The following is a 13,628-nucleotide window of genomic DNA, read 5'->3' on the forward strand; positions in this document are numbered from 1 at the left end:
TTATAATATTTAAATATTTATATACAGTGTACATGAACATGTTGAATGAAATTATAAATGAAAATAGTATTTAAATATCATAAAATATAAGTTAAAGTATTTATCTAATTACATATGAAGATTATTATCAAAATTCAATTTAAGTGTTATATATAGCGATTATTCTATCTTCATGTCAATATGTCGAAATTCAATTATATTTCCTGCTTCGTTGCAATAGATAAGGCCGAAGTTTTTTTGTCCGGCTAAGGTTGAAAATAGATCCAATCTTATAATCTCTAAACATATTTAAAAAAAAAGTAGAGTCGACCTTATAAATTTAGCCAAATCTCAAGGGTGATAGTAATTAGCTCAGAAACAAAGATGAACAAGTTAGCACGATACCAGCACCTTCCCCTCTAGTCTATATGGCCTTCCTTTTTTATGTTCCTCTTTTTTTTTTTTTATATAAATTTTATTTGTGTTATGGTTGCTCTAGCTAGGTCTGTTGCTGGGTATTGTGTTTTTGTGATGTAACGGTTAATTGGCCTTGCTATTGCCAGCAATGGTACTACAGCTGCATTCACCTTTTAAGCTTACCGATGTCTTATGAGATTTTGTCGTTGGGAGAAAGTGGGTCAGAGAGAATGGAACTTGCTAGAGGTTCAATGGAGCTCTGGAGGAAGTCATTTCTTAGCATATCGATAGTCCCATCCTCTTTATGCCTTCATATCCAGAAGCAGGATGACGATTGGGCTAGTAATGGTACGTCGGGCTTTTTTTGCTGGTCTTTCTACTTTTGATGGTTGTGCATTCATATTTTAATCCTTGCTATTTTTCCAATAAGGTCTAATTCTTGGAAATTCAAGGGAGATGAGATACAAAAAGAGTCTAGAGTTTGTTGTCTCTAGTCCTCCATGTTGCAAGCGTTGCTGAAGAAGAAAATGGATGTTTTTGGCGATATGTGGTTTATGCAAGGACCAGTTAGCATTTTCTCAATGTTTGTAGGCTATGGAGTCGTGTTCTTGGGCTGTGAGCTTAATGTTAAAGGTCTGTATGTAATTGTTATGGTTGGGCCTTTGGCCGGATGACAGTTGCTGGAGGATAGCCTTTTACTGTGTTTAGTCCTTTTATTAAAAAAAAAAAAATATCTAGCACGACACCGTTTTACTCTTAGACGAAATTTTTTTTTTTAAAAAAGGAAAATGCTAGGACTGCATAAGAAAAAAAAACAAGAGAACTGACTTCTCTTGTTTTGTACGGAAAGCTGTGCTAGTTTAGTATATTGTTCGCTCCAAAGCCAAATCCAAAACCAAAGGCAAAACGAGAAAAAAAATGGGGTTTCTATGGACAGTAGCAGAGGTATTTGTGGCCCTAATTGTTGTTATTGCTTCCCTATTACTCACCGCAATCATCTTTGAATCCTATAAAGGAAGACACAACAACAAGTAATTTACTCTTTCTCATCTCAATTCCATCGACATTATCATCATCACCTTCTTCTTCTTCTTCTTTTGAATTATTGATTTACACACATAAACTCTGGTAATTATTAGTTAATGTTCTTTTATAGGCACGTTGATTCTCATGTTATATTCGAGGATCCGAATTCGTTGAATCAGGTAATTGGAAAGTTCATTGCTATTAGTTTGTTTGACCTAATTTTGTATTGTTAAGGAGTTTGTGTGTAACCCATCTGGTTTAATAGTTGGACCAATTAGTCAATTCGTGCGAAGCTGAATGTTTTTGATCAAAAGAGTAAAGGATTTGATTTGATTTTTCAAGTATTATTTTAAGCACTAAATCTATTTTGGATGTACACTATTCTGAGCTCATAAAACTTTTGAAGTGAAAAGACATTGCCTGGATTGGGTTTTAGTTTAATATTAATGAAAAATGAAAGCTTTAATGGATATTAATTATGAAGTAAATTATGGTTGTGTTGAGTTTACTTATCTTCGATAGTTTTTGTGGCACTGCTCGGTGCAGTGTTGAAAGTACTTTACAATCAAGTTTGGGTGCTTGGACTCTGAAGATGAGAATATCAAAGTTTGAATTGGCTGTTAACTAGTTAGTCCTCCTTTTTCTAGACGGGACTCCAGTTGGAGAATTTATCTCCTTGCAATTTTGTGGACTTTAAAGTAAATGCTTGCAGAATAAAGATGTTATCGTCCTTTTTAAGATTATAAATGTATTGATTGTTATAACCTTGTAGATAATTCATTTGTAACTTTTTGAGACTTGTTATGGTTTTCATTGAACTTGACCATTCTTTTTCTGTTTTTTACAGGTTCCATGCCCCTATATCCATGATCCAGCAGAAAAGTACATATCTTTGATTATTCCTGCATTTAATGAAGAGTATAGGCTTCCTGGAGCACTTGATGAAACCATGAAGTAGGTTTGGAGATATTAATTTTTATCTTTTGTAGCCTACTGCTTGATTCTTTCTTTCTTTCTTTTTTTTCTTTATCCTTTTACCAGGCAATAGAAATTTTGAGTGCTACAGAACTCTATTTCCATTGCATTGCCAAGAAAAAAAAACTGAATTTGTTAGTCATCAATTATCATTTCATAAATGATGCGAATGGAATTAATGTAAATATGTGGAAGAAATTGCCTTAAGCCTAACAAAATTGCCAAATATGAATCTAGTAAGATGTCACCAATTTATAGATGGAGTTGTGAATGCATATGCTGAAATGTTAGCGCCCCAAAGAGCCTTTCAAACATTATTCTCATTTTATACTTATCTGCTTGTTTTAGTATGGTTATGGTAAAGATGGGAGTTGAAGGAAGGCACATCTTGTTTCATAAATTGCCTCTAAAGTTATTAATTTTGTTAATGACTAATGCAAAGAGGATAAAAATATAAACCATAATGCTGCTTTATGTCTTTACTTTGTAGTTATCTTCAACAACGTGCGGCAAACGATAAATCTTTTACTTATGAGGTATAACTTTATTCTTTCTAGTTTCTTGGATCACTTAAATTGGTTCTACCACTTTGATGAATGATTGTTATGTAATTGGCAACTCAAGGTTACAAGTAAATTGCTGGCTACCATTATGTTTTAATTGAAATTGTTTGTCATACTAGAAGTTATCAATAGTCATTATGCGGCATACAGGAAATACTGTGCAATTCACCTTAGAAGTTACCAATGTAGGTTTTCACATCCATTGCTTTCCTTGGTGGTAACAAGAGAACTATGTTCTTCATTAGGAAATCTAATATGTTATGTGAAGCTTCCTTGGACATTAGTATTTGAGCTACAGCTTTAACTAATAATTCTTTTATGCTCCGATTTTAATTGTTGGTTAAAAAAACTATAAGTTTGAGGCTTACTATGGTAATTGATAAGCTTGCTCCCAGTTGCTAGCTTCTTTCTTTTAGAAGTTTTCTGTCTGGCTGCTTGGAATTGCTTTTAGTTTGTTAGTGTTTCCTTTTGGTTAGATTAGAGACTCCTCCCACTATCTTTTCCTTCTTTTATCTTTGCTCAGCTGTGAAAGTATTGTGATTTTTGCCTCTTTGGATGTGTTATAGCTGAACTTGACAATCCTTCCAGATGCTAGTTCAAACTTTTGTTCTTTTATCATCACCTCAAAGCTTAAGAAGCATGTTTTTAGGGGCTGATAACTATTTATTAAGGATTTCTATAATTTAAGCATTTTTTATGGATGCATGTAATTATGTAGGTATATGCATGGGTAACATTCCTACATATGACTTACAGTTTCCGAGCACTCAATATTGAATGGTTTCCATTTGACCGTTATGTGGTTTGCTGTTGTGAACAATTGAGAATGTGCTTTTTCATGGATCACGTTGTTCAGCTCTACATTTGTAAATGGGTGAGTCCTTAAACAGGTGGTGATCGTTGATGATGGAAGTTCTGATGCAACAAAAAGAGTAGCTTTTGGCTTTGTTAAAAAATATTCAGTGGACAATGTAAGGGTTATCCTTCTAGGGAAAAATCATGGCAAGGGAGAAGCTATACGAAAAGTGAGTCTAATCAAAATTGTTTATCCATTAAATTATGTATATTCCTGCTGAAGAACCCTTGTTTCTCTGTCATGCATGATGACAACAATTGAAGCTTTTTACCTTTGTGAAAGCATTGTAAAACAGGGCATGCTTCATTCACGTGGTGAATTGCTTTTAATGCTGGATGCTGATGGTGCAACCAAGGTTAATGACCTTGAGAAACTTGAAAATCAGGTTTGTATTACATGTGGTTCTGACGTTGCAATCTTATAAAATATTTGGCTACTACAAAATTTTCATATCAAAATTTATGGGTAAGTTATTTTAGTTACTTTGGGCTACTTGATGTTTTGCCTGTTAGATTCATGCAGTTGCGAACAAGGAGATTCATTTAGGAGATTCAGCAGCTACAGATTCAATTCACAGAATATCTGATGTCCCAATTGCAGCATTTGGTTCTCGGGCTCATCTTGAGGAGAAGGCTTTGGCAACAGTTAGTTGTTGCTTATTCTGCTTTCATTGATTTATATGTTTTTCTTTCTTTTATGCATCAAGTGTGTTTTACATTTCTGCTGGTTGATCCATTTTGCTTTATGTTTCAGAGGAAGTGGTACCGCAATTTTCTAATGAAGGGCTTCCATCTTGTGGTCCTCTTAAGTGCCGGTCCTGGGATCCGTGACACACAGGTAATATTCTGCATTAGTTGTATCAAGCACATGGTATTTGCTTTCACACAAGTACAGATGTTCAATTTCCTATGTTACTTTTCTCAGATCTATCCACTGAAATGATATAGGAGTTTATTTCTTCTCCCTTATCTTTTGTTTTTTCTCATGATGTGGCTTTTCGTGATCTATGAATGCAGTGTGGTTTTAAGATGTTTACCAGGGCTGCAGCTAGGAAACTTTTCACAAACATCCGGCTGAAAAGGTAAGCATAAACTCTCTTGATCAACAAAATAATTAGGTAAACAATATAACTAATAGACATTTGGTTAAATATATCCAATCATATAATGCATGTTAGATAAAGATATAATTACTTAAATAAAGATAATTTGTTAATTTTTTTTTAATCTTCTTTCTTGTTTTCCTTTCAAATCCATTATTCCTTGCAAAATCTTTCATCTCTGTTTCTTCCAACTATATTACTAATTACTTTAAATTTTTTAAATATCAGTTCTTACTCCATTATTTCTTGCATTGTTATTTTCATCTCTCTTTTTTCATTTTATATCTTGAACATACAAAATGAAACTGACTTGTCAATTTGTCTCTGGCGTGGGTTGCTTTTTGTTTTGAGATTTCACAAACCTTTTATGTTGGGCTAGGTGTGAAAATACCTTCAACCTGCCATAGTCCAACCCATGAATGCCCCTAGTATTGGACTTAAATAGTACAGTGTGTTAAAAAGAAAAGGGGTGGAGTTGAATCCACTTGTTCTCCATGAAGGAATTCTAAATTTGACCTTGGACAAATCCAAAAGACAAATCTTGACCTGGTTATCTATAGTTTCTTATTTATCAGTAGAAGGGACACAAGTTTAGTGATTATGTTTGAGAGTAGTTTCCTTGTCTTGTCTTATCATGTGTTTCTTTGCTTTTGAATTATTATGTCTTATGTTTGAAGACCATGGGCTTTTCTGCAGATGGTGTTTTGATGTAGAGGTGGTTTATCTATGCAAATGGTTTTCTATTCCTATGATTGAAATTTCTGTAAACTGGTCTGAGATTCCTGGATCCAAGGTGAATCCATTAAGCATTCCAAACATGCTTTGGGAGCTCGCAATCATGTCCATTGGGTACAGGACTGGAATGTGGGAGATTTGCAAATGAGTATCAATCATTATGAAGTTCTCTTAATTAAGAACTGTTCTGATCTTCCTACTTCTGATGTTTTGTGATTCTTGATAAAGGAAGACGAAGATGACTCCATCCTCAAGTGCAAAAGCATCTTTGGAAGCACATTTTTGAGGGGAAATTTATAATTTGTGAGCTTGAAATGCAAGTCATAATCTAACCCTTCCAATTTAGATTGTAGCACCACTTGAATGGCTATATATATATATATATATATATATTTCTTTTCTCTGTTCTCATAACTTGATCATTGAATTCAGGGTTTAGCTTAATGTTTCAAGAAACACTTTATTGCGCTGTATAGCTTGTCCATGTGAGCTAAAAGATCTTGTTAACTTGAGCATACACTTGGCACGAATGGTTATGTTCTTGCTTTTGTAGTCTTTTACGTAGCTACTTCAGTGCAAGTACCAAAAACAAAATGGGACCTGCATCGATCTAGAGCTGTCTTAGAATGAACTATAGGGGCTACTGTCAAAGGTTGAATGCTGGTCTATTTCTTTTGTTTTTATATCAAAAGGTAAGTTTGAAACCTTAGCATTTCTTGTTTAAGGTCACAGATTATCATAATCAAGGGTGCTTAATGTCAAAGTGGAATGTCAATTTACCTAATTTGTAGTCGATTATGGAAATCAACTGAAAGATTTTAACGAACATCTCAGACCTTTTTGGTCAAATATATGCAATGAAAGCCTACCTTCTGAAAAAAAAATTATTCTTCAGACATGACCAGTTAAGATAGAGATGCTAAATGACCAAATTTTCCATGGATGTTCCACTTCAATAATGCTTAGAATCCCAACTCAAAAGTTGAATCTTTATCCCTTTTCCACGTTTCCCTCTTAACGATTGTGAAATGTCCTTTCTCATTGCATAAGCAAATTCACCCTTTATATAAAGTAGTTGGTTTTAGTTGCTGTAGTGGAGTAGTTGCTCTTACTGCGTACATAGATAAGAATTGCAAGGAAAAAAAAAAAACCAAGAAATCAATTCTCACGACAAAAGAGATATTATGTCAATGCTTTTAGAAAGAAATGGCAAGATGGGTAACCCTTTTCTCCATGAATTCAAGAGGCAAGCATCTTTCTTCTTGAAAGAAAAGATCAAGACTGCTCGCTTGGCACTAACGGATGTTACACCAACAGAATTGTAAGTTTGTCTTTTACATATTACTAATTCAATACAATTAAAAGTACTTAACTTTTTATATTTGGTCTTTAAAGATTGACAGAAGAAGCTACAAGTGGAGATTTTTGGGCACCAGATACACGTACTATGGCTGTCATTTCGAGGGCTGCCTTTGAAGTTGATGATTATTGGAGAATTGTGGACATTCTGCACAAAAGGTTTCTTCTATATATGGATTTGGTTTAGTTTGTATGTGCACAAGTAAACGATAAATGACTAGAAAATATATAACTTTTATAATTATTATTAATATTGATTGTTTCCTACTGGTATTTGAACTCGTCATCTTACACTTTTTCTCTGATTATTCTGATTCAGGTTGATGAAGTTTGATAGAAAAACTTGGCGAGTCTCTTACAAGTCCCTCCTTGTATTAGAACACCTTCTAACCCATGGACCTCTAAGAGTTGTTGATGAGTTTGAGAGTGATAAAGAGGTCATTAAGGAAATCGGAAGCTTTCAATTCGTTGATGAGAAAGGGTTGGTCCAATGACTTCATTTTCTTCTTCTTCCTGACTGTCATTCAAATTTTCCTTTGTTTTAATTTGACATCTTAATTTCATATGCAGATTCAACTGGGCCTTGAGTGTTGGAAACTTAAGTGCCAGAATACTAAAGCTGCTTGAAGATGAGCAATTTCTTAAAGAAGAGAGAGCAAAATCTCGAAAGCTATCTCGAGGGATTCAAGGGTTCGGGAGCTTCTCTCCTCGCTCATCTACAAACGATGGAAGCTTCAAAGACTTGGCCGCCTTTAGATCATGCACAAGATGTAATTCTAACTGTAGTGATCAGCACAGCCAAGAATATCATTTCTTGCCATACGACGATCATTTTTCGCTCAAGGAACCTCAAAAACTCTACGAGGACATCAGCACAGCACTTGAAAATAATGGGAAGAGTAGAGAAGAGGAATATACATTAATGGAAGACCATCCATTCTGCTACACTGATCATGATACTAAAGAGACCCTTCTCTCTACTATTTAGAATGAAATGTGCCAATGCTTTTTTTTTACTTCTTTCATTTTTTCCAATTCTTAGGGCTATTGTATTATAATTGAGATTATTATGTGGTACCGGCTTATACACTGTGTATATGTGTGTGCGTGTGTGTATATAGTTGATCCCATGCAATGATCTCTGCAGCATAGTCTGTCAGGGTCTTTGAAGACTTGCCGTGAATTTGTATGTTGATGCCTGGTGCATGTGGATATGCATGCCTAGCTACAAAAATTAGGTTGACTACTCAATTTAGTTGTTTTTGATAAAAGAACTGCATATGCGAACTAGCCCATGATTTATTTCAATTAATTGTTTATTATATTCAAGAATATTCAATTAAATCTCAGCAAATCTAAAATCTAGAAAAAACCAGGGACATGATAACAGTAGACCTTGATCAATATATATTTCTATTCAGAATTAATAATGTGTGGCGGCCTCAGCTGGTCCTTGTTTCAAAATGAACACTGATGCTTCAGTCTTGGCTAACTCAAATGCTCCGGATTTAGGGGTAATCATCAGAGACCATGCATGTTGCTCACCAATTGGCAAGTTGAGCATAGTACGTTAGACAGGTGAGCATGTTCTAACGGAAGATGTATCTCCCCATTGGTGTTATGTTCGAAATGATGATGTAGTTTTTTTCTCAAGTTCATGAAATTGCTGATTTCCTGGTTAAAAGAAAAGAGAATGAGCTGAGTTATACAGACTACAATTAGATATAAAATAAGCAAATAAGCGGAAAGATGAACATATTGTAGCAGCACTTCGCAATTGTGAACTCAACATTGTGGATGTAGGAGATATACATTTAACAAATTTAGCCTGCATTTAAATTTTTAATAATAATTATGGAAAATAAAAAAAATTAATTTTAAATAATCGGTCAAAGTTATTATTAAAAGATAAAATATCTATTATTATTGGAAGCTAATGTGAGTTATAGTTTATATAATGCCAAATAACGATACAATTTAAATATAGTTTAAGTTGTTGAATAAAGTGCAAAAAATACTTTTATATTCTTAACATATAAAGACCGAATCTTAATGTTGTATTATTAAATGGTGGAGATCGAAATGTTATTTACAGAAGCTTTGACTACTAGAGTGCTGTTAATCTTAACAGTACAACTATAATATTAGTTGACAATTCTTACTTTTATAGCTTCATTTACAATGTGGCGATCTGCCAAAAAGGACATAATTTTTGTAAGGTAGTTTTAGGGTTGCATTGTTTATTGCCATGGAAATTCCAGAAATCTAAAAAAGAACATCTAAGACTTTTCCCCAACTTAGTAGCTGTTGCTACAAAAATCCTTTCTTTCTCCGCTCCAGGGAGGGTGCAGACACATCTACGTGGATTACAAGTGACGGATACAAAAATCGCGGGGAAGTGAACACTATCCGGCGACAGTCAGGGATGGATGTAGACCCATCCGGCCGAGATAAAACCTCCAATTTCATAAAGAAAATATTAAATAGATTTCAGACAAGTACATAATTAACTATATTTGAAATGAAAGATCTATCAAACGATAAAAAAATTAAATTTTTTTTCATAACATGAGAATACAATAAAAAGATAAGAAACCTAAATTAATATTTAAAAATTAACCTTTTTTAGTTTTTTTATTTCTAGATGCATACAAGATTTTTGTTCTCTAATTTTATTTTTTAAAATACTAAAAAATATACCATATAAGAATTTGTTCCTCATTACCAAAAAAAAAAAAAAAATACAAGAAGAAAAGAAGTTTATTTCTCTTTGTACTGAAGTTTATTAGCTCTTTACGCTTCACATATACAGTTATTAATTCATATTGGCTAAACTATAACAAGCAAATCATGATTACAGCCATTGCTGCAGATTCATGGTTATTCAAATGCGTTCATTCTTTTTCCACTTATTGTCACTGGATTAACAAAACATTAGTTCTTTTCAACATTAATCTATGAATGCTTGGACCAAAGCAAGATTGTTAGAGTTGCAATCAAAAGCAACTAAGCGTCTTGATCTGGTTATTACCAACATAAAAAACCTTCTTAATCAATCACAAACCTAAGCCTAAGCTGCATTTTAACTTGCTGATTGCATAATGCAGTCTTTCTCAATCAACAGCGTGTTCTGTTCATAGTATTTTAGCTCTTTTGCTTGCTGTCGTTTACCCGAGCATATTAGAGATAAATTACCTCAAATAAATATAATAAATGTGATTTGACTACAAATGTATGATTTTTAAATTTTAATTTAGAACATTATGCGAAAAAGACTTATAGTAGAACCTCGATAAATTAATATTTGATAAATTACTAACTTTAATTAAATAATTTAATTTTTTCTGATCCCGACTTGGACCAATGGGATAAAATAATAATTTCTCTAAGTTTAATAAGATAATAATTTTTAAAAAAAATTCTTAAGGCCCATTGACAATATAAAATAATAATTTTTAGAAGAGTTTACATTTTATATATTTTATTTTTTAGTAATTGTTGCATTCATTATAAAAATATTTAGAGATAAATATAGAAAAAAATATCATGTGGTTTTACTATTATAATTTTTAGTATGTATTTTTTTTATAGAGAGATCCGTATAGTTACAAATCATGATAAAAAGAATATTACGCTGTTAAAGAGTTTCAATTTGTAAGAATGCAGTAATCTTCACTCTGTTCTCATCTTTATAATATTGTCCGCGTATGATAATATAAGTTTAGAGTTTAAAAACTACTAATTTTGTTGTTTCACCGTCAAGTTACAATTAAATAAGTCATTATTAATCCGATAAGATCATTTTAACAGTCAAATAATGACGTTTCGTGTTATTAAATTCCAAATTTATATTGTCAAACTCAAACAATATAATAATGATATAGTTGATTAAAATAAAGATAGTTGAGCCATCATGAATCGACACTTTTTAACAAGAAAATAATTTTTATTCGTCATTTTTTTATTACATATTTTTTATATATCTGAAAAATTATATACTGAAATTATCAAATTGTAAAATCACATGATATTTTTTTATATTTATTTTTAAATAAATTGAAATTAAAAATATAGTACGAAATAAGGACTTCAAGGGTATTTCAGAAAAAAAGAACCTCTTTATTCATGATTGAATGAGAGATGAGGACTAGACTTCAGTAATTATAATCACATTTTTATAACATTAAAATTATATATGAATTATTTGAAAATTGCCAAAAACATGTTTAAATCAGCCTACTTTATTATATTGACAAATTAAATTCATTTTAAAATTACGATTGGACTCTTTTTTATTTGAGTTTTTAAATTTAAATATTAAATTATGAGTATAATAATTACAAAAAATATTAGCTTAAACGTTATTTTTAACTTTTTACATTACAGATTTGTATCAATTTCCCATCAATATAATCTTTATATATTTTCAAATAAAAAAAAAAACTGTTACAAATTTAAATTCATAATCCAAATCTTAGCATCCAAACAAAACATAATAGATTACAGTTACAATGTTGACGAATGAATCTGTGAATTGATGTCTTTTTTTTGTGGCGTATACAATGTTGTACCCTTTGCTATGGCCCAAGCTGCAACTAAACATAGAGGAAAAAGAAAGTGAAGAATCCAACTAATTCATATTATCCTATAAATAATTAATTACATACATTTACAAACAATGTCTTCCTTGTCTCACTGCCGATGCAAAAGATCGATTATCAGACAGATAAAAAGAAACACAAAGATACGATTTTTCTTGGTCAACTATCCAGAGGGCAAACATTCATGGAAGTATTTCTCCTTCCTCTACATCCCCATTTAATATCTCATCGTCATCCACAATATCATCCTTCATGATCAGACCCAATCGCTCCAGTAAGCTACAGGAATGAGCTCCTTCTGGTCCTCTCCTGCCAAAACTGTAACTATAGGACAGGGAACAGCCACTAAGCTTCTCAAGTTCTTTAATAATCTCTATGTTCTGCTCGATCTCAGCAGTATTTTCCATTTTCTGCAAGGCAATTCGAGCAGCTTCTCTTTCTTTCTCCCGTTGTTCAGCAGCTCTGATTTGGGCTTCAATACGAGCCTTTTCTTCAAGCTGCCTCATTTCAAATCTTTCCTTCTCCTGTTGCAGCTTCACTGGATCAGCCTTGTCCCCGTGAGGTAGAAGTTTCTTAAGTTGTGCTTTAAATATAGTGTCTGCGAAGCGACGCTTTATCATAGCAGCACGGAGCGCTTTTGTAGGAGACAGTTGCACATCAAAAATAGATATATATTTTGCAGGTGTCATAAGCTGAGAATTACGACATATATTTTCCTCATCCAGAGCACTTATATCTCCATCAGAATCGGGATCCGACTTGCTCATCTGCGGCATTGACATGCATTTTCCCTGAACATCCATTTTTGAAGTACCAGTGCTGTATGCATGATGATCTCTACCCGATGACCTCTCAGAAGAGATACCTGAAGAAGCTTGGGCTGAATCGCTGGGAAGTATGCACTGACAGGCTTTTCTCCCGCATGTGCCACATTTACTAACAACAGAAAACGAAGATGGTTTGACATTGACATATCCACAAGCATTTTTACCACCATTATCTGTGCCTTTGTAAGAATTTTGGCGTAACTCCTTGCTATTGGAAAGCTTAACTTTTGCAGCCCTTACATCCGAAGAACACCTTAACAGCTTAACTTCAGATGGCTTCGACCTCTTAGTCAACACGGCATTGCGCAAAGGATGTGTTTCAGGATAATTTTGTCTCGTGTCACCAACTTCCTTGGGCCTTGCATGAAATGGCTTCCCATCACCACCTTTTGGTATTTGATAATTCCATTTTTCCTCTAGGGCTTTCCACCTTGTCTCAAAAATCTTCTTCAGTTTCTCTGCCATATTATGAACATAATTTGGGGGAGTATTATATAACAAGGCATTTGAGAACGTCAATCTGACATCAGCAGCAAACTCTTCAGATTCGAAATACTGATTGTTCTCCAATTTCGATTTTACTGTCCCTAAATCCATGGGATTAGTTATAATAGAAAAATAATCAGGAATGTGAAGTTTATCTGGATCCACCGGCTCCTTGAAAACCCAACCACATGGATGATCCATAAGTGATTTCACAAGGGAAGCACACTGATGTATCACACTCCGGTCCATCTTCCGCTTCTTCTTTGATTGACCCTCCACCATCTCCGTTGGGCGACGCTTAATAGCACTGCGCTCTCTAGGGTTCTGCTTCATATTCTCTGTGTCACAAGCCCGAGAACGATAATTCTTCTCCACATTATGCGCAAAGCCACAAGCTTTTCTCCCAGAAACGCCATCTATCTTACGGGAAGAGAACTTAATCTTCAATTTCTCTGCTACTACAGGCACGGCAATAATCATTCTGAAGGTCTACAAGAGCACAAAAGGAGCACCGGCTAGATTAGCGAGTTTTTCAGACACAATTAAAATTGACCCCCTTAAAAGGCAATAACACAACACTGAAGCAATGCCCTATGAAAACAAAATCAACATGCAAGTAAGTACAAACGCAATTAGACAGTAGAAACAATGGATCGATCGATTAAAAGCAGACGGGAGACACAGAGAGAGAGAGGAAAGAAA

General features: G+C 33.6%; 3 protein-coding genes across 3 annotated transcripts; 2 read left to right on the plus strand and 1 right to left on the minus strand.

Moving 5' to 3' along the window:
* The first annotated feature begins 1,186 nt into the window (after window positions 1-1,186).
* Window positions 1,187-6,064, plus strand: LOC8267771 (dolichyl-phosphate beta-glucosyltransferase). The gene is made up of 10 exons (XM_002530811.3): window positions 1,187-1,427; window positions 1,553-1,601; window positions 2,270-2,376; window positions 2,888-2,933; window positions 3,851-3,985; window positions 4,112-4,201; window positions 4,329-4,460; window positions 4,570-4,653; window positions 4,833-4,897; window positions 5,615-6,064. Exons 1-10 carry the CDS (start codon window positions 1,315-1,317, stop codon window positions 5,799-5,801), a joined length of 1,008 nt encoding a protein of 335 aa, XP_002530857.2. The 5' UTR covers window positions 1,187-1,314; the 3' UTR covers window positions 5,802-6,064.
* A 179-nt stretch (window positions 6,065-6,243) lies between these two features.
* On the plus strand, window positions 6,244-8,278 carry LOC8267770 (clathrin interactor 1). Its single transcript, XM_002530810.4, has 4 exons — window positions 6,244-6,974; window positions 7,049-7,171; window positions 7,332-7,493; window positions 7,583-8,278. The coding sequence occupies exons 1-4, from the start codon at window positions 6,838-6,840 to the stop codon at window positions 7,998-8,000; spliced, it is 840 nt and encodes a 279-aa protein (XP_002530856.2). The 5' UTR covers window positions 6,244-6,837; the 3' UTR covers window positions 8,001-8,278.
* Window positions 8,279-11,429: 3,151 nt separating this feature from the next.
* LOC8267769 (transcription factor GTE9) lies at window positions 11,430-13,406 on the minus strand. The gene has a single exon (XM_002530809.2). It carries the CDS (start codon window positions 13,404-13,406, stop codon window positions 11,796-11,798), a length of 1,611 nt encoding a protein of 536 aa, XP_002530855.1. The 3' UTR covers window positions 11,430-11,795.
* Window positions 13,407-13,628: the final 222 nt, after the last annotated feature.

The sequence above is a fragment of the Ricinus communis genome, chromosome 6 (assembly GCF_019578655.1).
Source record: "Ricinus communis isolate WT05 ecotype wild-type chromosome 6, ASM1957865v1, whole genome shotgun sequence".
NCBI classification, from domain to species: Eukaryota; Viridiplantae; Streptophyta; class Magnoliopsida; order Malpighiales; family Euphorbiaceae; genus Ricinus; species Ricinus communis.

Excerpts from the sequence above, each read along its gene's own strand:
- LOC8267771 (XM_002530811.3), top strand. The coding sequence starts at position 1,315 with ATGGGGTTTCTATGGACAGTAGCAGAGGTATTTGTGGCCCTAATTGTT. Across the intron at positions 1,428-1,552 it reads AAAGGAAGACACAACAACAA|GCACGTTGATTCTCATGTTA; the intron begins GTAATTTACTCT and ends GTTCTTTTATAG. Across the intron at positions 4,202-4,328 it reads TTGAGAAACTTGAAAATCAG|ATTCATGCAGTTGCGAACAA; the intron begins GTTTGTATTACA and ends TTTGCCTGTTAG.
- LOC8267770 (XM_002530810.4), top strand. The coding sequence starts at position 6,838 with ATGTCAATGCTTTTAGAAAGAAATGGCAAGATGGGTAACCCTTTTCTC. Across the intron at positions 7,172-7,331 it reads GTGGACATTCTGCACAAAAG|GTTGATGAAGTTTGATAGAA; the intron begins GTTTCTTCTATA and ends ATTCTGATTCAG. Across the intron at positions 7,494-7,582 it reads CAATTCGTTGATGAGAAAGG|ATTCAACTGGGCCTTGAGTG; the intron begins GTTGGTCCAATG and ends TTTCATATGCAG.
- LOC8267769 (XM_002530809.2), bottom strand. The coding sequence starts at position 13,406 with ATGATTATTGCCGTGCCTGTAGTAGCAGAGAAATTGAAGATTAAGTTC.